This window comes from Glandiceps talaboti, chromosome 20 (genome assembly GCF_964340395.1).
Source record: "Glandiceps talaboti chromosome 20, keGlaTala1.1, whole genome shotgun sequence".
Lineage (NCBI taxonomy): Eukaryota > Metazoa > Hemichordata > Enteropneusta > Spengelidae > Glandiceps > Glandiceps talaboti.
Genome location: NC_135568.1, coordinates 20,920,190 through 20,948,063, shown reverse-complemented (window position 1 = coordinate 20,948,063; position 27,874 = coordinate 20,920,190). Strand labels below are relative to the sequence as shown.

The window sequence follows — 27,874 nt, the reverse complement described above, 5'->3', positions numbered from 1 at the left end:
CGTCGTGCAGGCGGTTCGTTTAGTGTGATGGGGGACAGAAATACGAGTCATTCTGTTTGTTTTGCCAAGTCTTGCGTGTAGATTTAACTGTTTTTGATATTAGACATATGGCAAAGTTACTTGTAAGTTTGTGGTATAGAAATGGGATAAATCGTGGAGGAAATTTGTAGTTTAAAAACGCCACAAGTTACTGAAAACTTTGACATACTACCTGGTTGTACATGTAATTTGTCTACAGTGCTGTGCCTGTAGCTGTTCAGGCGTAGTTCTTGAAGCGTGAAATGTGTACGTGGTCTGTGCCTTGATCAATAAGCAATCCGGCCATTGACAATCGTAGGGACTTGTTTCATTGTCAAACAGAGTGGTGTGGAAACAGGGATGCCGTCTTCTCATAAAATGACAAATGGTACGAAAGAAGATTCCGAAGGGTCTGGTTTCTTTGGGAAAGTGAAGCGAAGGCTTACCAAATCAAGACAAAAACAGAACGGTGCAGATTGTCCGAACATGTCCTCGCATAACAAATGTTACAGGGATTCAAGTCACGAAGGGGACCCTTCCAGACATACAGTAACAATAAATGGTTTGAGAAACCAGAACGACAAAGTAAGTACCTTACGCAGCGATAGCGCTGGTAACAGGAATGTGTACGACGAGCTACCAGATTTTGAAAATGGAAGTACCTCTGATAAATATCACGAACAAGGAGCAAGACCTAAGTGTTCAGGAGCGAGAGAAAGTAACACCTTTGTTCAGCCAAGTCTTGGCGAGAGTTGTCGAATTACAGAAGAAAAGGTCAAACTAACAGAAGATGTTAAGGAAACCACGATTATAGGCAATACAGGAAATTATATGTTGGCACAGGATGAACAAAACGATGACCTACCTGTGGACAGTGAAACGGAAAGATTGGATTATATTAGCAAAGATTCACTTAAACCACTCGTGCAAATGGTGCCAGGACTGCCTAGTAATATTAACACCAATCACCAAATATGTGAGATTATGTCCACAGATAAAAGTCACCAACCACTGAATGAAGAATTTATTGCAGAAAATGGACAAATTGCCCATGTTGCTATGTATAACATTGACGGTGATGGTGATGACGATGTGTTTATACAGGATCAGGATGTAGTGATTTCATCAAGTGTTTGTAATACTAATGTAGATCAAATGGAAGATAACCCTTGTATGGTGCTACGAAACATTGATAATACAGCTCAGAAATTACAAAGTGATGACAATACAGAGACACTACTAGATTCTAAAACAACTTCAGACATCAGACACATAAATGGCAATGCTAACCAAAACGACCATGATACAGTACAAGTACCACCAAGACCAAAACGTCCACCAAGACCTTTATCCTTGAACTTTGACCTAAGAATTCCTCCTCCCATCCCACCTAGGAGTCCCCTCTCTCGATCCTTTTCTTTGACTGAACCCAGCTCAAGTCCAACTCGGTTTGCACCCGATACGTCAATTTTGGAGGATGGATCTCCAAGCCATATAATGTTTCCTCTAGAATCATCCATCTTGAAGGGGTCTTCCAAATCACTTCCACAGTCTCCAACATCCTCTTCTCCAAGTAGTCCACTGGATAAAACCAGAAAACAGAAATCAACAAATAGGTTTTCATGGTTCCATAAAGGAAAGAACAGTAAGGATAGGAACACAGTACATATGTCTATGATGATGAACAGATCATTGCCAGATATCCCTGATGAAGAAATACAACAACAGAAAACAAGATCCAAATCATACCATCAACTCAGTTGTGAGAAACATAAAAGACCATTACCAATTAGGCCAAATGATGCCAGTGGTTTTTCCGATTCAGGTAAGCCTAAGAGTAAGCAGTTAATTGTTCGTCGAAGGTATTGGTGTTGAAAATAGTATACTAATGCTATCACTTCAGACTGAGAGCATATTGAGACAGAATTCCCAGTAGCTGATTACCAAGTTGGCAACTACATGTACGGTAGTGTGAAAGTAGCTTAGAATCCAGGCAAATTCAAAACCTCCATTCACATGGATTCCAGGCTAGTAGTGTGAATGGGAATTTCTCATCTTTTTGCAGGTAAAATAATAATAATAATAATAATAATAATAATTGTTTATTTCACCAATCTTTAGTGACCCATCAGGGGTCAAATTGAAATGGTGTACATATCTAAAAAGTAGACACAGGGTGTTTAAAATTCTAAAATTCAAATACTCGTACAAAAATAAAATACTGACAATTCATAATACATGTAAAATGATACATACAAAATTAAAAGGACATATAAAAAATGAATTGTACATACTATGTCGACTAATATACATGTGCAATAATAGGGGGGAAAAACACAGTACAACCCTAAAATGGACGGACTAAAAACAAAATCCACAGCTCCTCGTTATTGTAAAAGTCTGACACTGTAAACAACTGGGCTATCATCCTTTCTCTTTGTTGTGCATTTAAAGTCCACTCTCTGTCTCTGACGTGTTTGATATTTATGGTACTGTACATCGGGAATTAAATAGTGAAGCTTGTGATCAGGGTGTATTATACTTTTTGCGAATTTTTTGCAAATCTGAAGACGACTGGCTTCAAGTGTATCCAAATTCAGCAGATTAAGAGCCTCACTGTATGAAATGAAGGGGTGAATAATTCTGACAGCTCTTTTCTGAATACTCTCCATGGTGAACCTGAGTTTAACAGACAGGCCAGCATGTCACACTATGCTAGAGAATTCTATACATGAAAGTACAAGTGAAATGTAGATCAATTTAAGATCGTCTTCGCTAGCACCATACCTACTCAAAACTCGCAAAATATGGAGACACTTAGACGCATTACTGATTATTTCGTCAACGTGTGAATCCCATTTCAAATTACTAGCCACTGTTAAACCTAGACACTGTAAGTCAACCACCTCTAGGTCGGTTTCACCTATTACTAACGGCGGGAGATTGACATTGGACTTGGAGAAACATAACCTCATTTCTTTACATTTCATTGGATTTTGGATGTTCTGTAAAGCCCATACACCAATTTCTCCTTCTTCTTCTTCCATAACTGGCCACCTTCAACATGTTGAAGATTTTGCCAGTGAGTGGCAGCAAAGATGAGGATGGTGAATTAAAGCAGTACTGATTCAAAGTAAATAAATAAATAAATAATAAATAAATAAATAAATAAATGAATAAATAAAATGAAAAGTTAATGTACATTTAGATGTCCAAGTGTGATGCCACTTGAGACTTGAAAGCATCAAGTGAACCTACAGTTACAATGTCTGGTGGTAGATTGTTCCATTCTACAATGGTTCTAGGGAAAAATGAATATTTTCTGTAGTCTGTTTTGAATGTTGGTATTTGGTAACTTTTACTGTGCATGTGTCTGGTATATCTTGATGGAGGTTTAAGATACTGGTCTTTGTTCATAGCAACTGTTCCTGTTGATATTTTGTACAGCATTGCTAGTCTAGCTTCTTTCCTGCGTTGTTCTAGTGATTTCCAATTTAGAATTTGTATCATGTTGTTAACACTGGAGCAGTTTCTGTATCTACTAGTAACATACCGGGCAGCACGCCTTTGTATTTTTTCTAGGTTGATTATATCAGATTGTCTATATGGGTCCCAAACAGTGGTGGCATACTCAACCATAGGTCTAACAAGTGTTTTGTATGCCTTTTCTTTAATTGCAGTGAATCCTATGTTGAGGTTTCTGCGTAGAAAACCGAGGGTTTTGTTTGCCTTATTACATATCAAGTTGGTGTCAGTCAAGTTCAGTTGTCAAAGTGCACCCCAGGTACTTTTCGGATGAACTGTGTTTTATTGTCTTTCCATTTAATTTGTAGTCACTGATCATTGGTGATCGTTTCCTTGTTATTGATAAGACAGAACACTTATCTGGATGGCAGGACATTTTCCACTTGTCTGCCCAGGCAGCTAACTTGTCAAGATCATATTGTAGAATTTGGCTATCAGCTTCTGAAGTAATGGTAAGATAAGCTATTGTGTCATCTGCAAACAGGCGTACAGTGGAGTTCAAGCCTACGTGTATGTCATTAATGTAGAATAGGAACAGTGACGGTCCCAATAGAGACCCTTGTGGGACCCCTGATTCAACTGCTATAGTGTCTGATGATTCACCATCTGTGACAACTATTTGGGTACGATGAAGTAGGAAAGATTGTATCCAATTTAGGGTTTTACCTCTTATACCAAAGTGATGTAACTTATGTACCAACAGGTTGAGACTGACTCTGTCGAAGGCCTTGGAAAAGTCCATAACTAGAACATCTGTCTGTTTACCATTTTCCATGTTGAGGGCTACATTGTAGGTCGTCTATGAGCTCAAGTAGTTGAGTTTCACAGGATCGATGCTGCCTGAATCCATGTTGTAATGGGTAAAGGATATTATTTGATTCTGCATGGTTCATGATGTGTTTTGTTACTATGTGTTCCAGAAGTTTACAGCATACACATGTAAGCGAGATTGGTCTGTAATTTTCAGCTGGGCCCTGTTGCCACACTCAAAAAAAACATTACAATTTTTACATACCACACAAACAGAGATTACACACAATGCGAAAGCTCTGAGTGATGCGAAGCTCCGTGGACAGAAAGAGAGTCTAGGATTAGGCAAGACCTACATGTAACCAATATGTGTGAACAACTGCTGATATGTTGATAAACTATCTGGGTTGTATTTATCAAATGCTCCTCCCAGATAAACAAACATATTCGGTTGCACATGCACAAACCTACTTTCGTAGCATGGGCACCTAGCCTGGTTGCACCTTGGGCTTTAAACATTGGACTTTTTACAATTTAGTGTTACTATAGGAACATGATACAAGTATGGTATACACATGCATGTATACATGTATTTTTGCTATTATTCAGCAATGTACAAATAATAGTAATAATTATTATGAACTTTGCCTCTTTACATATAGTGACAAGTTCATTTTGTTACCAATACAGTCTTGTCCAGCTAAACGAAGAAAGGCCAGAAATGATATGCATGTAATTTCAAGTTTGCTTTTGGATTTTGGGTACATGATGACATACATGTATGTAGTTTTAACATCATGTACACATGTACATGTACTACATAAGTACAATATACCTAGTTCATATATTGCAGTGCTGGTGAGTTAAAGTAAAAGTATTTTGTATTTTGGTAGTGGCAAGATGTAGGTAATATGTGGTATGAGAGCTAATGATAGACAAACAATATAAGAGATAAACTATGTGTTTTTATTTTATATACATTGTAAACATGCTACTTAGAGTTGGCTTATACATGTAAACATTCAGAGTCCATAGTGTCAAAGATGCAGATGATTTTGTGTGTGTAAGAGTGATGAATAATCACCAAATGTGTCTGTGTAAAACACTATTACAGTGTAAGAGTTTGGGCAGCTAATCACCAGATACATGTACATTTGTATGGTCTAATGAGAACATGACAGTTGTTAAATTGTACACAGTACAGGTCTCAACTGTTGTCATATTACATGAAAGCTAATAGATATACATGTATTCCTGGGTCTCTGTGTTTGTACATGTATGTCCATACATGTACAAGTCATGATTTATTGAACATTGTATGGTCACTGTCATAGCGTTGATAAAATAGTCTTTACTAAACATTCAGTAATTCCTAATTTTTGTCACCTGTGTTGTTCTTTGAAAAGTACATGTCTATAACTTGTCAGTCCACTTTGTGATATAGATTGCATACATAAATTAGTGGTAATTTGGTCAGATATCACTTTCCTTGAGATAGTCATGTGTCATACATGTACATCTACTGAAAATTTATCCCCCAATGTATATGCTATAAATATTGTGTAAATTCTAGTGTTTAATTTTAGGGCACCTTTTCTTAAAGTAAGGACATTGATCAAAATTTCTATATTTAATTGTGATTTCTACTATTGGGCCTAAAAAAATAGTGTGGTTCCAGTTAATACCTGACCCCACCTAGTTTTTCACTGCCGACCCTAAACCCTTTTGTACGCAGTAGATGAAAGATAAAATAAATTTTCCATTTCTTTGGTGTTTTAGAATGTTCACTTCACACATAACAAAAGTGTGTCTCATTTTTTTTCTGCCATCTGTCGTTCTTTTACAACACGCCTCGAAAGTTGACAAATTATAATGGGAAGCTTATTGACAGATTTTTCTCACTTAATCATCAATTTCACACATAATAATGTGAACTTACAAATTCCCAGACACAATTTGTAAGAACAATACCTAAGAAAGCACCAGCAAAAATTTCAGATGATTACGAGGAAGTACTGTCGACTTCGAGACTTTAGAACTTAGTCTGGGGGCTTGAAAATGTAAATGGAGAAAAGGCTGATTTTTTTTAATACAGCGTAAAATTTGACCTGAAGAAGATTTCCCGGCATGTCATCCAATAAAAATATCACTAAGCAGTGGATGAAATGAGTCTTCAGTTATTCTAATTGTCGTTTTGATTAAAGGTGATTCAAAATGCTCACAATCACTATTGCTATTTTGCTAGACGACATGTTTGTGAAACGTATTCTGGTTTTAAAACTTTAAAAAAGCGTCTGCAAACACCTTAAAATGACCTTTTTTCAGTCAGTTCCCTTCGGATTTACTTCGAGAGTTTTCATGGGAACATTCTTAGGAGTGTTTAAGCATTCAAAAAAAGTTTGCAAATGTGCCTAGCAACAAGACCACACCCATAGCAACAGCCAAATGATCACAATATATTGCAGATAATACGGATTTATAGACAAATGAATAAACATTCAAAAAAGTATGCAAATGTGCCTAGCAACAAGACCGTGCCCATAGCAACAGCCAAGTGATCACATATATTGCAAATATAATGGGTAAATAGACAAATGAATAATGTATGGATAATCATTCAGCAAATGAACACCTATAGCCAGCATGGATCAGCATATGGGAAAACATTTTTAAAAACTGTACAGTTGTGCAACAACACCATTGGCACTATTTTTTTATGCTAGTGATATGCCAATCTGATTAAAATCTGATGTAGGAATATGGCTTGATTCCTGTATATATCTTTATTTCTTTTGTATATTGTTCTTTGCCTTCTAGTTCACTCCGATCATTTTCAGAATGACAAAATAAAACAAAAAAACAATTAAATGAATCAGATTTAATCAGAATGGTGATATTGAAATTAAATCACTGACTTAGGCAATGACAATTGTAATTTATTTATGAATGTATAAATATGGATATTTGCTAAATACATGCACTTTTCCACCCTTCTATATGCTGTGAGTTTTATTATAATTCAAATACTCAATGTAACTATTGTTTTGTTATCAGGTCCAAGATCTCCCAGAAGTCCCACTGAAAGTGATTTTGATCCCAGTAAATTTACATCAAGTTTACGGAAACTTTCTGAGGTATGTGAAAGTTATGACAGTTGTAGTATGGACTACTTGTCAGATTTTGTCTGACCCTTCTATTCTATCAAAAACCCACTAACTTTCACTTTCTTTACTATTTGTGTGGTTTGATTGTAGCAGTATTTTTGAGTCTAGTTACCACTGTGTTTTTATTTTAGACCACCAGATTTAATTTCCAGTGGTCCATCCTTAACACTTATTGTTGAAGTATGATACAGTTAAGCTGTAGTTTGAAAAAGTGTAAAGACATGTTAATCCAAATTTTATATACAGTAAAAGGGAAATTTTAGGTCAGAAATTTTGGAGATTTCTTGAAACAGAAATTTTCATATCAAGCAAATTTGATACGGAAACTGCAGACAAAATGAATCCATCATTGATAGTGATTAACATACAGACCACCAACATCGTGTAATGGAGTTCCAAATCTAAATGTTATGGTCATTTACTTTCAATTCAAAGTAAATTTTAAGATTCAAACCTGATTTGCCATTATTGGTAATTTATGTTACCCTAAATAAATTGTCTATGTTGATCTGTGATTACTACTATATATAAAAGCTTTTGACCCTGCACATTTTTTACACCAAAATTGATTTTGTCCCACGCTCGAATTACAGATGTTACAATGTGGATTCAAGCCACAGGTTCAAGCACATGCTGGTACATGAAAAGATTAATAGAAATGATAGATTTTGATGGAAAAAGTAGTTTTGTAAGTCCTGTGGTCTCATGTAGAGCTACTTTTGTAGCGACTATGACGTGACCCCGTCACTTACCCTATATTCGTACTTCACAATGCCGAAATAACTATTGAATATGAATTATATCGAACTTTGTCAACATGTTCTTCTATTTTTAGCACAACTGAACTGATAAGGTACAGTAGTGCTATATGCATGGCAAAGTGTCTGCCTGTCTATGTGTGTGGATGTGTGTTTGTGTGTGCAAATTAGGGCTAAAAATGTGTCTTTTTAGTGAAAAATCTTTAATTCCAAAACTACTTAGCATATTGGGCTGAAATTTAATTGGATGTGTCTGGGGATGTAAATGAAGTGTGAATTCATTACGTGACGATCCCATCAGCGATATGCAAATTGTGGAGGTATTATTCTGCAGTTACTGTTGAAAACAAATCGAATCGACAGAATCGACCCTAGAAATCATGACCAGACCCTTAGGCCTAATAACAAAAGTTGTTTGGTTCCGGTTACTCGACCCCCACCTAGTTTTTCATTCCAACCCAAAACTTTTTTTGTGTATTCAGGAAATAAAATTAAATCACGAAATTGTGGAAGTGTCACAAGAAATAGTGGATGCGAAATCTGACATCAACTGAAAAAGACAATATAAAACTGTTCTTCCAACCTGTAACGGCTGTACATCTGATGAGAAGAAACTAATAACACAAGAGACCATATGGAAAACAATGGAAAACATAACTATCTGATCTAGACACTCACAAATGAAAAAACAAATTTAAAAATCTACTTACCCCTTCTAAAATTGAATGTAATGGGAATCACACAATGAGCTGATAAGGTGTAGTAGTGCTATAGGCATGGCAAAGTGTCTGTCTGTCTCTGTGTGGATTTGTGTGTGTGTGTGTGTGTGTGTGTGTAAACAACTTAAAGTCAAAAACTACTGGACCGATTGCTTTGATATTTGGTGATCATGTTACTTTTGGTGTCTAGTTGGAAAATTGTTCAAATGAAAATGATTGCATCAGAGATGTGGGTTTTGGGTCAAAACTGTGATTTTTGGTCAAAAAATTTAAACTCCAAAACTACTGGGCAGATTGCCATGAAATTTGGTGGGAACATTCTTGAGGGGGAGGAGTAAATTATGATTTGTTCATGACATGATGAGTCCCTTAGCAATATATAAATTAGGGGTAAAATGTGTCTTTTTAGTTAAAAACCTATAATTCCAAAACTACTCAGCAGATTGGGCTGAAATTTAACAGGAATCCATCTGTAGCTGTATAGATGAAGAAATAAATATTAAGCATGTAATGATCTCATCAGTGATATACAAATTAGGCGTAAAAATGTGAATTTTGGTCAACAACTTGAACAAGCCATTGTAGATGACATAGTCCCCGCTGTTTGGGAGCTATTGATCCCAGTTTGGATTCCAAATGGCTCCAGACATGAAAAAATCACAACAGATTGGCATCCTAGCAGTCCTGTTGGATCATATCGTAACACAAGTTAACATACATATGTACATCATAGTCTTTAAAATAATTGTCTGTTTAATGGTCCCAAACATAGAAAAATCATATGAACAAAATGTTCAAAGGCATGTCTGCATAATAGCTTTGAACTTGAAAAATTAGTAACAAAATGGCTGTCTAGCTTAGATTGTATCACAAAATAAATTGACATGCATATGTATGCCATAGTGTGTTGTCCTTGTATCAATTTTGATAGAAATCGCTCCAGTCATGTCCAAGTAATGGTTCTGGACATGAAAAAACATTTTAAAAATGGCCACCCGGTGGCCATATTGGATCGTATCATGATATAAATTCACTTGCATTATTTATGTAATACAACATTGTCCTTATACCAACTTTAAATGAGATCTGTTCAGGGTTTGTGCATAATGGCTTTGAACATGAAAAATTAGTAACAAAATGGACGCCTGGCAGCCATATTGGATTGTATTACAAAATAAATCGACATGCATATGTATGCCATAGTGTGCAGTGATTGGGAAGTCAACGCGCCCCGCGCCATAGTCGCATTTATTGAAAATTGGCACATTGAAATCGACTTCTTGGCGCATTGTGGCTAACAGTGAAATTTAGACACTTCAGTGCTGGAGTGCTGATTCGGTAGAGGCGAAGTACGGAAGTACATTGTAAACCCAACTCATGTCAGCTGTTTGAAATGATGCCCCCCACACGTCGTCTTTTGCAAAGCAAATCTGAATACTTATACTGTTTCATGTCCCTCTATCCATGTTTGACTATTTGAATACACGATACACGCGTGACCATTCCCCGGGTATAGTGAAACAGATCAAACCAATACGATTCAAGATATTCAAATTAGTATGCCCTTCGATGACCTCGCCTGGCCGTCACTGTGTTCATCATGCATGAGAAAAGACGTCAACTCCTTGAATGAATGTTACGATCAGTGATTATGATCACCGATGTTTAAGAATAAATACTTGAAGCATAAATTTATCAACACAATTACTAATCTTGTAGGTAACAACTCAAATCGCTACCACAGAAAACTACCGTCGCGATGTCCACTTTTCCGATGATATGTGTATAATACGGGTAAGGCTGGCCTGTACACTGCGAGATTGAAATCTTTGTCGAATGATTTCGTATTTATGTACCGATGCGTAGTCTTTCTAGACAGTAATTTTTAGATCAGTTAGTATTTAAACTACGTTTCTGAGTTAATTATTCGGTATGTTATTGACGAGCTCCCTTTGTAAAAATGCTGTACAAATTGAATGTCAGCGTTCACCCGGCCACGTTCAACGGAATGGAGCTCAATCATAACAATGGTGGCTGTCAAAATCGAAGACGCAATTTGACCGTAATGCTATTTCAGTGTGTTTATTCAGCAAGAAAACAACGTGTTCTATGTTTTTGTACTTCCTACATGATGTGATGATCATATTTTTTACCGGTACAACTTACAGTCTACAAATTATACAATGAAACCATGGTATTCGTACTGCTAACTTAGCTAGTAACACTGACACGATTCCGTGTTCTGTGTTCGTGTTTTGGGGGACATTTCTGAATACACGAAACCAGTTATTGAATGTGTAGTGGATATTGATATTCAGTTTGAAAAATTAAAATCCTGAACTTTATTTTGTGAACGGTTTTGTCATTTCTTAGTAATTATAGGGCCGACTGTATCACGTTTAACGTTTATGTCAACCCGGAAGTACATAGATACGAAAATAGACGAAGTGACTTGTACATGTAATATTAGTGCCGAAATTTTACTCTAACTGCTGGTAACCTTCAAATTTATTTATTTTTATGTTGTAAATACATTATAATATGCACTGAGGACAACACTATAAAGACTTGCTCTATGGGAAGGTAATTTTTTGTCTTTTAAAAATGCAATAGTTAGATCAATGTGTACCAGAAATGTTATGTAGTATTTAAGCTAGAAATAAGACCACATAACATCTTATTATCCCCCCCCCCCCCAATTAAGACAAACTACTCACAGAAAGCAAAAAAAAAAAGAAGCTCCAAAACATTAAAAAGAGAACAAAATTACAGTAAGGAGTTGATGATGCACAAACAACTACAAAGAAATAGACAGTTCAATTACAACACAGGGTTTGAAATAAATATGGGGTTTGGAAAAGTGAATTAGAAGTAGAGCAAATACTAAGAGAGATGAAGAGCCCAAGTGAACAAGCGAAAGCACTTAAAGACAGGACCACCTAATTTTTTGCAGGACTACTACGTTATCAATTTTACTAGTCCTGTGGGATAGTGGCTTTTTTACTCCAGTGTCGAACCCTGCCATGTCAGGCTTACAACGGTTGCATGGCTTCATACGGTACGGACTTACGGTTCGCGACTTGAACATGCTTCCCTACTGTACAAACAATAACAAGCAGAAATATTACTTTACTTATTATGGTTACTTCATTTTAACTATTTCGCTTTATTGTTGGATCATGAATGCTAACTTGGGCCCATTAGAAAATCTGAATGGCCCATTGAAATTGAAAATGGCCCATTCATTTTTGCTGGAATGGGGCCATTGTCACATTGGTGTTTTGAGACTTCCCAATCACTGAGTGTGTTGTCCTTGTACCAAGTTTGATAGAAATCGGTCCAGTCATGTCCAATTAATGGTGCTGGACATGAAAAAAATCGTTAAAATATGGCTGCCTGGTGGCCATATTGGATCATATCATGACATAAATTCACTTGCATATTTATGTAATAGAACATTGTTCTCATACCAACTTTGAATGAGATCTTTTCAGGCATGTCTGCGTAATGGCTTTGGACATGAAAAATAGTAACAAAATGGCTGTCTGGTGGTCATATTGGATCCTAGCTTGGATTGTATCACAAAATAAATTGACATGCATACCGGTACATGTATGTATGCAATAGTGTGTTGTCCTTGTATCAAGTTTGAGAAATTAATAAACAAATGAATAAACATTCAAAAAATGTATGTACACTATACCCATGGCAACAGCCAAATGATTGTGCATATTGCAAAGATAACAATAGGGTTGGATAGGCAACTGGATAGTCATTTAGAAAATTAACACCTATACCAAGGTCATAGGTGTATCAGCATGTGGGTAAACATTTTTAAAAACTGTACAGTTGTGCTGCAATGCCATTGGTGCTATTTAATACCAGTTGATTGTATACTTTTTATCATTTGTGAACCTTTCATATATTTAGTTCCAGGGTGCCCTCTAGCGCCCTGGAACTCTTGTATTTGTCTCTGTTCTTACTTTCTATCTACTTTCGGTTTACAACTCTATGGGGGTCTCCACGCAGTTTTATTCCGGGTTTCCCAGCATGCATAGCAGCAAACGCTATCCGCCACCCGTTGGGGACCCCTATCTCGTCTCTATTTGCGTAAGCTAAAAACTTGTGATAGCTGACAATATTGTGTTGTTGGAGGTGGTACTGTACTAAAAGTTGTGGAGTTGAGGGGTCATGTTTAGATGCTGACTCATTACAAAGCACATGGTTAACAAGAACGTTCTGGAAGCGTGATTAGCGATCACACTCCACAGTACAGTAAAGTTGAGTTTACGATGTGTGAACCTGTTTTGATCGAATTTGTGCACCATTGAATGTGATTTTGTTAAGGGACAGATATACTGGTATCACTCAGCTTGTATCTGTGTACATTGGTATCAAAACATTGTATGTGGTCGGTAGTTTTGTGCTCGACTACTCCTTTTGTCTTTTGGCGTAGTCCTATAAAAAATCATGCTACTCATTTCTATGCATCAACATTGACGTCGATATTTCTACATCGCCTCCAAAATTGTGCTCCTTTTGATTTTTTTCTTAGCAAATATAGTTGCCGTCCTGTTGATAAGAAACAGGCACTGTTTGCATGCTTCTGTGTATGCAGTGTTCTCCATGAGGTGTTTTTGAGCGGCGCATCGCCCCCGTTTTCATGGACCGCCCATTTGTTTTGGCATGAACGTCTTCAAGAGATTCTATTCAATGCCGTTAATGAAGGAAGTGAACAGCGACACTGCGTCTATCATCATTTATGAACTTATTTATCGCCTTGATTATAACAATGGTTGCCGAAACAAAACCAGTAAATGTAGTACCGTCGTAAAGTAGAAGGTACGTTGGTAGTTTCTATGGCCGGGTATATCAAGACCGTAATTTCCAAGCCTTCCCGTATACGTAATACACAGTACACATACGATGTACGATGTCACGGCAATTTTCGCACTATATCGATAAATACGAACAAAAACCTAATATTTATACATGTTCTTTAGAAATAACTACTCCGGTACGGTTCCATGGTAAAATTAATGTCCTAAATGATCACGTTTGGATGTGAATTGCGATCGTAGTACCAAGAGGTAGCTCCGATGTGGCAGCCATGTTTGTTACTGTACATTTGCACTGAACGTATTCGGGTATTCTTAGCCCAAATTTGTCACATTAAAAATGTACGTATTTCCGGCAAATTTTGATGAAAAATGATTTTCCATTCATGAAAATTAAAAATATATCAAATTTTAGAGAAATAAAGGGAAATGAATTGTTTTCAATTACTTTTTAGCACAACTGAACTGAGGTTCAGTAGTGCTATAGGGATCACCCGGCGTCTGTCTGTCTGTCTGTGTGTGTGTGTGTGTGTATGTGTGTAAACAACTTAAACTCAAAAACTGCTTAACCGATTGCCATGATATTTGGTGGGTCCATTACCTTGGGTGTCTAGTTGGGAAATTGTTCAAATCAAAATGATCGCATCACAGATGTGTGATTTGGGTCAAAAAATGTGATTTTTGGTCAAAAAACTTAAACTCAGAAACTACTGGGCAGATTGGTGCGAAATTTGGTGGGAACATTCTTAAGGGGATGTAAAGTAAGATTTGTCCATGACGGGATGATTCCATCAGTGATATGCAAATTAGGGCTAAAAATGTGTCTTTTTGGTTAAAAATCTATAATTCCAAAACTACTGAGCAGATTGGGCTGAAATTTAATGGGAATGTATCTAGGGATGTATGGACAAAGAAATATTAAGCATACCATGATTCCATGAGTGATATGCAAATTAGGTGTAAAAATGTTCATTTTTGGTCAAAAACTTATATCTCAGAAAGTACTTGGTCACCGAGTCTGAAACTTGGTGAGATGTTTCTGCATGTTATTCTTCAAAACATTTTGACAAAATTGGCCCTAGCAACCATGACCACGCCCTTAGCAACAACCAAATGGCAGTATATTTTGGTCAAATAACAACATCATATGGTAGGCAAATGAATAAACATTCAAAAAATGTATGCAAATACCGTAGCAACCATGACCACGCCCATAGCAACAGCCAAACGGTCGTGTATTTCACAAAGATAACAGGGATTAATAGACAATTGAATCAACGTTCAAAAAATGTATGTAAATTTGCCTAGCAACAAGACCACGCCCATAGCAACAGCCAAATAATAATGTATATTGCAAAGATAACAACAGGAATAGAAAGACAAATGAATAAACATTCAAAAAATGTATGCAAATGTGCCTAGCAACAAGGCCACGCCCATAGCAACAGCCAAATGATCACATATATTGCAAAGATAACAAAGGGGATTAATAGACAATTGAATAAACATTCAAAAAAATGTATGTAAATATGCTTAGCAACAAGACCACACCCATAGCAACAGCCAAATAATCACATATATTGCAAAGATAACAACAGGAATAGAAGATAAATGAATAAACATTCAAAAAATGTATGCAAGTGTGCCTAGCAACAAGACCACGCCCATAGCAACAGCCAAATGATCACATATATTGTGAAGATAACAATGGAGATTAATAGACAATTGAATAAACATTCAAAAAATGTATGTAAATATGCCTAGCAACAAGACCACATGCATAGCAACAGCCAAATGATAGCATATATCGTAAAGATAGCAACATGGTTGGATAGGCAACTGGATAGTCATTCACCACATGAACACTTATTGTTCGCATGTTAGCATTTTTAAAAACTGTACAGTTGTGCTACAATGGTATGCAAGTGTGCCTAGCAACAAGACCACGCCCATAGCAACAGCCAAATGATCACATATATTGTGAAGATAACAATGGAGATTAATAGACAATTGATAAACATTCAAAAAATGTATATAAATATGCCTAGCAACAAGACCACATCCATAGCAACATCCAAATGATAGCATATATCGTAAAGATAGCAACATGGTTGGATAGGCAACTGGATAGTCATTCACCAAATGAACACTTATTGTTCGCATGTTAGCATTTTTAAAAACTGTACAGTTGTGCTACAACGCCATTGGCGGTATTTTTTATGAATGACATGCACATTTACAAGGTGAAACCAACAACTGAAAACTCAATACATGTACATCAACAATGTCATGTGTTGTGTGTGTGAAACATGCTTGCCAACATTACTGTTGTGTAACACCGTCTGTGTAACTATCAAACTCCTTCCTGAAATTTTTACATTGTCAATTATGTTAAAGGTTTGGAAATTGGTGATCTCAACACATTTCAGTGCATTTTAGTTTGCTGAATGAATAAAATAGTTTTGATTTTGGAAACTTTTTTCACTTCCTAATATTATGATCTGGAAATATGCTAATGATATGCAAATACATATGCAAATTAGGGAACCCCTTTATTTTTCAAAATTGTGGAGAACCCTGAGTATGTGTCAATACTACAACAGACTTTCGATGTGCATTCTTCAGTGTCATGAAGAGAGTTGAACTCGTGTACTATCTTTTGGCGCAATCATATAAAATATCGTGCTACTTCTTGCTACATCAACATCGACCTCGGTATTTCTACATCGCCTCCAAAATTGTGCCAGTTGAGAAATTCATGTCCAGCTTCCAATTCAATCAAGTTGTTAAAACAGCTACCACACTCAAAACCACCCTAATAGACCACATCTATGTCAAATCTGCACACTCACCTATTGGGAAATGCCCATGTCATGCAAACATTATTACAGCTACCATGATCCCGTAATATACCAGATGTCTCCCAACCCTTAGGTATGTAACCCTGTTTCACTGCCACACTATCCTACCCTCAATATATCTACTATCGGCCAATTTACACCAATCCAATCATCATCTGATTGCCTCTTCATGTCCCTAACTGTGCCCTGGAACAACGCTTTTGCTTGCAAATGCATACTAGCTCATTTTGTTTTTTATGATTTGTACCATACCACACTCTCTGATAAGTGTGTGTAGCGTAATAAAGATTATGACGTATGTTTACGGTACTTCATGTACATGTACCGTGACATCGATAAACAAAATAAACTCAAATTGCAATACAAATTTTAAAACATTTTACTGTTTCTGCAAAACATAGTTTCAAGTGGAAATTGTATTATTAGCAGTCTTCAAGGTGTTTCTGTTGAGTTGTTTTTATTAGCACAACTGAACTGAGGTTCAGTAGTGCTATAGGGATCGAGCGGCATCTGTCTGTCTGTCTGTCTGTTTGTGTGTGTGTGTGTGTGTGTGTGTGTGTGTGTGTGTGTGTGTGTGTGTGTGTGTGTGTGTGTAAACAACTTAAAGTCAAAAATCGCTGTACCAATTGCCATGATATTTGATGGGTTCATTACCTTGGGTGTCTAGTTGGGAAATTGTTCAAATCAAAATGATCGCATCACAGGTATGTGATTTGGGTCAAAAAATGTGATTTTTGGTCAAAAAACGTAAACTCAGAAACAACTGGGCAGATCAGTGCATAATTTGGTGGGAACATTCTTAAGGGGGTGTAAAGTAAGATTTGTTCATGACGTGATGATTCCATCACTAATATGCAAATTAGGTCTAAAAATGTGTCTTTTTGGTTAAAAATCTATAATTCCAAAACTGCTGAGCAGATTGGGCTGAAATTTAATGGGAGTGCATGTAGGGATGTATGGACGAAGAAGTATTAAGTATACAATGATTCCATGAGTGATATGCAAATTAGGTGTAAAAATGTTCATTTTTGGTCAAAAACTTATATCTCAAAAAGTATGTGGTCACTGAGTCTGAAACTTGGTGAGATGTTTCTGAAAGTGTTATTCTGCAAATTTTCTCCAAAATATTTTGAGAAAATTGACCCTAGCGACCATGACCACACCCTTGGCAACAACCAAATGGCAGTATATTTTGGTCAAATAACAACGTCATCTGGTAGCCAAATGAGTAAACATTCAAAAATGTATGCAAATACCCTAGCAACCAGCCAAACGGTCATGTATTTCACAAAGATAACAACATGGATTAATAGACAATTAATAATAATAATAATAACTTTATTTCCTACAAAAAAACAAACAAAACAAAATAACAACAGCAACGACAGTGACAATTTCATCCACTTCAATTGGACGTGTGACGACAATTGCAGGATATGTAGCTAGAAATAGTCATGCATAGACTAATCGAGTCTAGCTACTCGAAATATACTTAATCTGACGATTACTATTTACACATATTTGCTGTTCTCATAACTTTGGAGGAAAAACAACTACAACAACAAGGAATGGCGCAAAGGGAAACTTACAATACACAGGACTCGTCAAGAAGAAATTGTTTAACCCTTTCACCACCACTTGCCTCATGGGATTGTGTGTTGTCCACCAGCCCCCTCACTGACATAATGTGAGAGTGAGTGTGGTGTAATCAAACTGATATAAAAATACTTAGAGTTGCTTATTTTTGAAAAATAAGGTATCATTTGAATGGAAAATAAATTTTCTACATCATAGTTGCAAATACATGCATTCAAATATCACACACACAACCGAAATATGGATTAAATTAACAAAATATTAATAAAACAAACACTGGTTGTTTATTTATTGACATATCACAAATAAACAAAATATTTATATTACAGACAAAATTCAAAATACCAACATTCATGTTCTTACAAAACTTCTGTATACTGACTAAATGGTCAAAATCGACGAAAATTTGTCAGAAAATGTTATTTTCAGTCGTATTAAATTTGAACGAAAATAATTAACGGCCTACTAATCCGATTACGACGCAATAGTCGGCCCCCGCACCGGCAATGAAGGGTAAAAAATATCTGAAGTCGTCGCCCCAATACCTTCAGAAAAATCAGTTTGTGTAATTATATATCATTTTTTGACAGAACAAAAAAAAATTATCATCAAATTTATCCTCAAAATCAGTAAAAAATGCCCACAAGTTGGTAGTATACGAGTCCGAATCGGGACGCCAACGTGACGCTTTTTGCCGACATGCTTACCCACAAAAGCAAATATGCAGTCGGGACTTTGAAGTTACGTTGCGATAATCTGATCCTTCCATATACTGCATCGAGTTCACTCAGCCATCTCCTTGTATAAAACATCGTATTCATGGTAAAATTGAGTGGAAATTTCTACGAACAGCACCTTTATTTACATTGCAAACGATGTTAGGGGAGACAGATTTTGCTTCGCCGATGTTGAAATTTGAATTTTACATTGAAAAACGCACGTAAAAAATCCGATCGGAAAATCGCCAACATCAAGCGTAAGTTTCCCTCCACTGACCTCTACACAGTGAGCTAATACAAATACAAGTCATTATTGAGCCGTAACAAAAAGAAATAAAACCAAAATAATCCATGATATAGCCAAAAATTACCCCTAGAACGTTAGCATGGGCGTCGGCACGGTCACAAGATTGCGTAAATTTGAACAACATTCAAAAATTCAACCATAAACTGCCGTCGGCAGCTCACACGGCCTTAGCGGGAATTTGATGCTTACATACAAGTACAATGTGTTCCCATAGCTAAATACTTGTATTCAACGATGTATTTCGAGTCAAATTCTGTCGAAATATCCAAAGATAGTGACATAATTTATATCGTACACCATGTTATGAGAGCCGTTAATTACTTCCGCCATGTTGAAATTCGATTTTGTGAGCGAAAAACGCACATAAAATTACGATCGCTCGTCTTTTGGATCGTACTCTTGATATCGTTCACTGTCATGCTTTCAAAATGGCAGTGTAGATAAACAAGGCTAATACGCATGTGTGGAACTAGTTATGGCAGCAATTTTTGCAGCAATAGCTGCCGTTTAACGGCATAACGGCGAGGTAGGTGAATGAACTCTGGCGTTCCCTCAATTGAGGGAATCGGTGGGCGCCCTAGCGCGTTCCCTCAATTGAGGGAATCGGTGGTGAAAGGGTTAAACTTCTTTTTAAAAAGACTTTTTGAAGAAATACTACGAATATCGTGTGGTAAACTATTCCAGATTTTGGCTCCAGCAAACTTAATTGACGATTGTCCAAAACCACTTCTGTACTTAGGTGTGTGGAGATCTTTGTTCAGTTTTTGTCTTGTTTCATGGTTATGGCTAATGTAAGAAAACTAGTTATCAAAGTGTGCTGGGAGCATATTATACAGAGCATCGTGAACAAATATGCCAACTTGAAATTCATACTTTTTAAAAATGTCAAGAATGCCTAGTGTGCAGAAAAGTGTAGCCGTGTGTGCATCATACTTCATGAATGTTATGATACGCACAATTTTCTTTTGTATCAGCAAAATATCACGTAAATATGTTTTGTACGTACTGCCCCAGATTTCAAGTCCTTACGTTATATGTGGTAATATGAAAGTGTTGTATAGCATAACAAGAACTGAAATTGACACGGTTTCTCTTAACTTATATAAAATACCAACACACATGTATTTGCAAATTTTCTTCTTAACTTCAGTGGTATGTTGCCTCCACGTCAAGTTGCTATCAAGACAAACGCCAATAAAAGAAGTATTCTCAGTTTCTGTTACCACTTGCCTATTCAAAGTTATACAACCTTGGATATCTCTAATACTATATCTACTTTTTATGATCATGTATTCTGTTTTATTACAATTGATGGTCAGTTTATTGGCATTACACCATTTGTACACCTTTTGAAATTCTAAATTTACTTGACCAAGAGATACTATGTTTTGATTTAAGTCTACAGACCGAAACATGTTTGAATCGTCTGCATAAAGTCTGAAATTATAAAAATGAGTGGAATTTGGGATGTCATATATATATATCAAGAACAAAACTGGTCCTAGTATAGAACCTTGTGGAACACCACATTTAATATTCAGTGTTTGCAAAACAGTGTTTTTGATACCAACAAACTGACTCCTTGATTGTAAATAACTTCTGAACCAGCTTAAGGCTATTCCTCTAATTCCATAGTGTTCCATTATGTTGTAATTTATTGTAATCAGGTACACCCTTCGCCTCAACACCCGCATGCCTGCATGTCATGAATAATCAACAGAAACACAACGGCACCCGCAGAGGGAAACCAGAGGGAAACCGACATCTTGAATTGGATTCTTTCCCTAAGTAATCTAGCAGAAATATTGTCCCACCCTGTAGCTTTTCGTACATCCAACTTTGAAATAACTGTTTCAACATCCCAGTTTATAACTGGCTATAAAAAGAATGAATGGGGACTCTCACCGAGAAAATCAGTAAAATTCAAGTCAGCATTCAAGGAATGTGATAATATACCGATGAAGTCTGTACATTGTATGTCTGTGTGTGTGTGTGTGTGTGTGTGTGTGTCTGTATCACAATTTCCAAAAACCGGCTGCATCAATTCAAACGAAATTTCATAGACATGTTCTGTAGGGTGGCCAGAACTGATTAGGTTTTGATAATAATCCGATGGATATTAATGACCAATTTGAGTAATTAATCGATTGAATGAGTATAAAGTTGGCGTCAGATTCGGATTCAGATTCAGGTAGCGTTATCTTATGAACGTTATATTGAGCATCAGATGGCCTCAGATCCGAATCTGAATCTGACGCCAACTTTATACTTGTGCTCTACACTACTGAGAAAGACTCTGTTTTCAGGGGTTTCGTGCCAACCTTATTTTGTGTTTCCCTTGGATCTTCACTCTGCATTGGCTGCACAAACATGAGAAAAAAGAAGACCGAGTTAGGGTATTTAAGTGATTCAAACTCACCAGAAAACAATTTTTTTTCTTGGCCTTAAAATAGGTTTACAATGAGCACGGAGTTAACAAACAGGTGAAATATTTATCATCGTTTCAATTTCGTCAAATATGGATGCGCAGATGAACAAAGAGAAATCATGTCTTTTTAGATTTTCGATTAGAAGTTTAGGAAGTATTATATTGACCTTGAACCGATGTCTCTCGATAACAAACTACTGCTGTTTGTTACAAGGCTCGTACATAATCATTTATCTAGCTCTGTATCTCAGGATATAAATACACTCTCACATATTTATCAAGTGTAATAATCTATAATTTATACCCAAATGTGTGTGGTCAAAATATGGAAAATAGACCAAACCTCGCCTAGCCTTCGAAAAAAATTTCGCGACAATGTATCAATAATGGTGACCTATACATTGACCTCTATATAATTAGTGTGCAGTGAGGGCGCGCCACTCAACAGAATCTTGAGAACTTGTAAACTCATGGTGGCACAGAAGGAAGTTCAACACGCACATGCCATATCCCCGGTACATGTACAGTGTTTTCTCCAGGACACGCGATTGCGAGATTTGCGCATTTACAGACAAGAGCGCCCCTTTAAAAATATCCATTGCGTGCGAGATCGCGCTCTAGATTTTCGAAGTAAAAAGTACCAGACATGAGGCGGAAGACAAGAAAATTAGAATTTACATTAGGTAATGCAGGAATTGGTAATGGCTTCTCCTCTGTGACGAGCACAACTGTTTTTAATGTATATTGGATCGTGACACATGATATTGTACAAGTAGTATGATGTACCCAGTCCCATGACGATAAAGACGTAATACATGTATGTGTTGACAACTTTCAATGCGTGGTCAGTGAATAGCTCTGCCAGTATCATATATACCCAACGTGATTGGGTGAAATTGCTCACTTTTTTGTAAGCTGCGATCCTATTGGTCATATATGACGTAGTGACCTAATTACATTAATTATTTCACAACATGGCGACTTGTAAAAAGACTATCGTAGCGATCGCACTTGGAGGCTGGAATGCGCCATATACAGTCATCTTATGAAGGGAAATATACCTATTTAGCAATATTACACTCCTAGAAAGAATAGTGATGTTTCTGTGATATAAATAGAAGATTGAATTACGACATACCGTCATACGGAAGAATTGAAGCTACTTATTTTGATGTGAGTCCACCCACGTGGAATATGTTTACAGTTACACATCGTTGTATGTACTACAAAATATACCAATGCATGCCAAGTCAGTCATTTTCTAAATCCTCCGAAATAATATAACATGACAACTTTTACGACATCGTCATGTGATTGTAATGTACTCCTTTGTAGTTTTGTTCAAATCAACAGACGATGTCATTCACGTTGTTCGAAGCCAAGAGTTTGAAGTAGTCTGGAGCTGAGACTGCCATGTGCTTGCTGTATTGTACTGTAGTGCAGTGGGGAAACGTCGAAACTAATATTTTCAACTTATATAGACATGGCAATGTAAATATAGTCTGGCATATACTGTACTGAGAGGGAAAGGAGGATTTTTGGATTTCACTTTTGTGGTGCGGGGCTATTTTTTATAAACATTTTGAGTTAAAATCATACATGAATGATTGTAATAAAATTAATATAATACTATGTATGATTACCTAAAAGTGTTGCCAACTTGTGTTTTAATTAAATTACAATCATTATCATGCACATACAGATTCAAAAATGAAATTATTCTGTCGTCGTCCCCCCCCCCCCTATTTTGAACTAAATCCCCCAAAATTTTATGCAAGGGGGGACAATCCCCTCTGTCCTGAAAACCTGGAGAAAACACTGCATGTATGTAGGGGATCACGAAAGCCGAGTGAAGTCGAGGTTGGCAAGCTTTCCTGTGCTGAGAATAGGAGGTGTGACGGGCATTTGAACAACATTTTTGACAACTAACTTTCATTGGGACTTGACGAATCACAGATATAGAGCTAAATTTCTTGCATAAATACTTACGGAAGGCATTCAGTTTAAATCTGGTGTTCGTTGTGAACAATTTCATGACCATCTTTTTCAACTTTTACTCGACTGGGAATGGTGAATTCTTTCTCTTTACTTCTGCCAATAAGAGAGTTAATGACATTCCAGGTTTCTCTCATTTTGCCCGCATTAGAAGACAAAAGGTACTCATAATGGCGACGTTTGGATTTCCTGAGAATTTTGGTCAGAATATTTCTGTATTTTAGAAATACACTGTTTAAAGTTGAAACAAGCTAAAATTGAGTAAACATTCAAAAAATGTATGCAAATGTGCCTAGCAACAAGACCATGCCCATAGCAACAGCCAAATGATCACATTTATTGCAAAGATAACAACGGGGATTAATAGACAATTGAATTAAATGCCTAGCAACAAGACCAAGCCCATAGCAACAGCCAAATGATCACATATATTGCAAAGATAATATCAGGAATTCATACACAAGTGAACAAAAACATTTAAAAATGTATGCAAATATATCTAACAACATGACCACGCCCATAGCAACAGCCAAATGATAGCATATATTGTAAAGATAGCAACATGATTGGATAGGCAACTGGATAGTCATTCAACAAATGTACACTTCTTGTTAGCATGGACTACCATATGGATAAACATTTTAAAAAACTGTACAGTTGTGCTACAATGCCATTGGCAGTATTTTTCATGTTTCTGTAATTGTGTATGTCATAGACAGTGTTCTTTGACATACATGTGCATATCCATCGTCATCATGATACGATCCAAAGCCATAACTCAGACATGCTTGAACAGATCTCATTCAAAGTTGGTATTAGGACAGTGTTCTATGACATACATGTGCATATCCATTTTCGTCGTGATACAATCCGATATGGCTGCCTGGCAGCGATTTTGTTGGCGCAGTTTTCATGTCCAAAGCCGTATTACTCAGACATGCTTGAAAAGGTCAAGTGTAATAATCTATAATTTATACCCAAATGTATGTGGTCAAAATATGGAAAATAGACCAAGCCTCGCCTAGCCTACGAAGAAAATTGCTCGACAATGTATCAATAATGGTGACCTATACATTGACCTCTATGTAATTAGTGTACAGTGAGGGCATGCCACTCAACAAACCTTGACAATTTTCCTGTAGTGATTAAAGGAATGTGAAATAGTCAACATGCAACGAGTAGACAGACCGACTTGTAAACTCGTGGCTGGACAGAAGGCAGTTCAACATGCACATGCCATATCCTGGGTATGTAGGGGATCACGAAAGCCGAGTGAAGTCAAGGATGGCAAGCTTTCCTGTGCTGAGAATAGGAGGCGGGCATTTCAACAACATTTTTGACAACTGACTTTCATAGGTTACAAACAAAAAACAAAAACAAATTTAGACACAAAAAACATTTAACAATCTAATATCACAAACATATACTTATTTGCCAAAGAATGAAGCGACTGCATATCCCCATATCTCTCCTTAAATATATATACAATCAGATGCTGGAATTTACATTTTTGTTTCTATATTATAACCCAAACCAGGGCTATACAATACATAGTAATATTGATGGGTAGACGTGCAGTCCAGACCATTTACTGGAACATCAACTTGCAAGGGACATGCAGTGTTTGGTATGCCATAGTGTAATGTTATTCCCCCATTCCAATATTCAACACTAGAGGGCGCTATATTCTCCACTTCCAGTTTGCATTGTACAATGGGCAATTGAGCCCATCTCTGGAAGGCATTTGCATTATCCTTTTGTGGTAGAGACTGCCTTTGAAGCCATTGTTATGGCTGGTAATGTGTCCGATAGTTTCATGTCCTGGTTTACCGTCGCTGCTTTCTTTATCTCTCTCCTGAATAAATGACTAACTGAATAAATCTGTATCTGAAAGAAAATCAAATTGAATTGTGATCAACAATTGTAATATGTTCATTTTACTGCCATTAACTGCCATAGACGTCTAGTGCTTACTCTACACAGCACTAATGGACTGCTATGGTTGGATAAAGCTTCCCAACGACTAGAGTCCGCCCCAATGGCATCCCAAGCGGTCACTTCACTCAGCACCGCTACACGTTTTGCCTTTCACCATGGTACAGAACTTTCTGAACTGTTCTCTGCCTACTATCTTAAAATCCAGCCTGAAGTTAACACTAGTATTCTAAAAGCACAATGCTTTCCCTCCAAAAAGGGAATTTTTGGCTCTCCCCTCAACAATGAATACGTCTCATCTTGGGGCAACTCTACCCAATCGTGCACACAACTGGCAAAATGCAGTCCATCTTGACATACCCATGGCCACAACTGGCAAAATGCAGTCCATCTTGACATACCCATGGCCAGAAATAAGCTGACCTCCAAAGTGAAATAATGATATAGTGCCTATTGCTTTGCAAATACTTCATGTATTTCTAAACTTTACCTATCAAACAAATAGGCAGCAACAACCAATTATTATCGTTCCCCCAATATTGGGTGAAAGCATCCATTGCCTCCGTGTTGGAGCACCAGTACAGTGAATTAAATAGCTCACATTGTGCATTGTAAGAGTGGGCAAACCTGTCAATGGTGTGTGGTCCCCATATGTTGTCTAAATGGAGGAATATACTATGATTGATGTACCAATCATCGTTGTCTACTACCTTCACTAATGTAATCTGTCTTTTCATTGGCAGATGAGTAACCATTCTAGCTTTCATACTGCCCTTAGTAATCACATGTACCACATTCTGTTTATCCATAAACCACTTCACCAGTTGCAACAATGTGTCACCCGACACTCAAGCTACATGTTGACATATATATTTCTTGAACTCGCACAGCACATTACACCACAGACAAGTGATTATACATAAATCTACCACTACAATAAGAAAAGACTGGGTTTTTAAACATTTTATTGACATTGTTGTTATTTTAAATATTCACAATCTTAGCTTTATTGTGCTGTGATGTCCATGCTTGTACCACTACATGATATGAGTTGGGACAATATTGAAGCTAAGCTGACAGACACTGTTTGTATGTTTTTCTGTAGTGTGGTTGGTATTGGGGACCTATGAATTGGGACGATGCTGAAGCCAAGCTAGCAGACACACCTGATGGTGCTTTCCTTGTAAGAGATAGCTCTAATGAAAGATACATACTAAGTCTTAGTTTCCGATCTCAAGGTACAACTCATCATACCAGAATAGAACACTCACAAGGTAACGTGTGTAATAATAAGACCCTTACTCTGTTCAGTTATTGTCATGGATGACACAAATCCATCTTAAAAGATATAAAATATTTATGATTTCTTACAAATTGACACATGTTCAAGGTTTCCCTAAAAAGTGACAACTATTCAATGTTTCCCTAAAAGTGACACATGTTTAATGTTTCCGTAAAAAGTGACAACTGTTTAATGTTTCCATGAAAATTGACACATATTCAAAGTTTCTGTGTGTTGTTTATGCATAAACTGGAAAACTTGAGTTTGTAGGTGAAAGTTTACCTTTTATTGCATTGGGATTTCAGACTTTCTGTGTAAGAAAGGATTTCCCAGGAAATGTTGATCCATGTGTAAGATTTCGTGGAAAAGTTGACGCAAATATATAGTTTATCAGTAAAAGTTGAATGTTTGAGGATTTCTTCTTCTGTATTTTTTTTCAATTAAATGATGTTGTTTGTATAAACACACTACTGTACATATACTCAATATATTGATATTTTATTACTGTCAAAACTAACTCAAAATAATGTAGATTCTTGATAGAGGGAATTGATGGCCAATTTTATAACATGTATATATTATATATCTTTCAGGAATGTTTGGTTTCTGGTCTCAGCCACAATCACATGGCAGTGCATCCATTGTGGAATTTATAGAGAAAGCTATGCAACATTCTAAGAATGGTAAATTTCTGTACTTCCTTCGACCAAGATTTCCTGGTGCTCCACCAGTACCAGTCCAACTTACCAAACCTATATCCAGGTTTAAGAGGGTTCAAACTCTACAACACATGTGTCGCTTCCTTATTAGACGACTTGTCAGAATCGACCATATCCAGACTCTTCCACTTCCAAGGAGGGTGAAAGAGTACCTTTTGGAGGGGCAGTATTACACAAGGGAAGACGTCGAACCCATCGAAGAACAAGAAAATGAAGAAGAGGTTTAAGAAAGAATCTGTGTGTTGAGTGTGTGTGTGTGT

General features: G+C 36.7%; 1 protein-coding gene across 1 annotated transcript; it reads left to right on the top strand.

Moving 5' to 3' along the window:
• Nucleotide 1: 1 nt before the first annotated feature.
• LOC144450730 (uncharacterized) lies at nt 2–27,874 on the top strand. Its single transcript, XM_078141423.1, has 4 exons — nt 2–1,843; nt 7,348–7,427; nt 26,719–26,887; nt 27,489–27,874. The coding sequence occupies exons 1-4, from the start codon at nt 379–381 to the stop codon at nt 27,839–27,841; spliced, it is 2,067 nt and encodes a 688-aa protein (XP_077997549.1). The 5' UTR covers nt 2–378; the 3' UTR covers nt 27,842–27,874.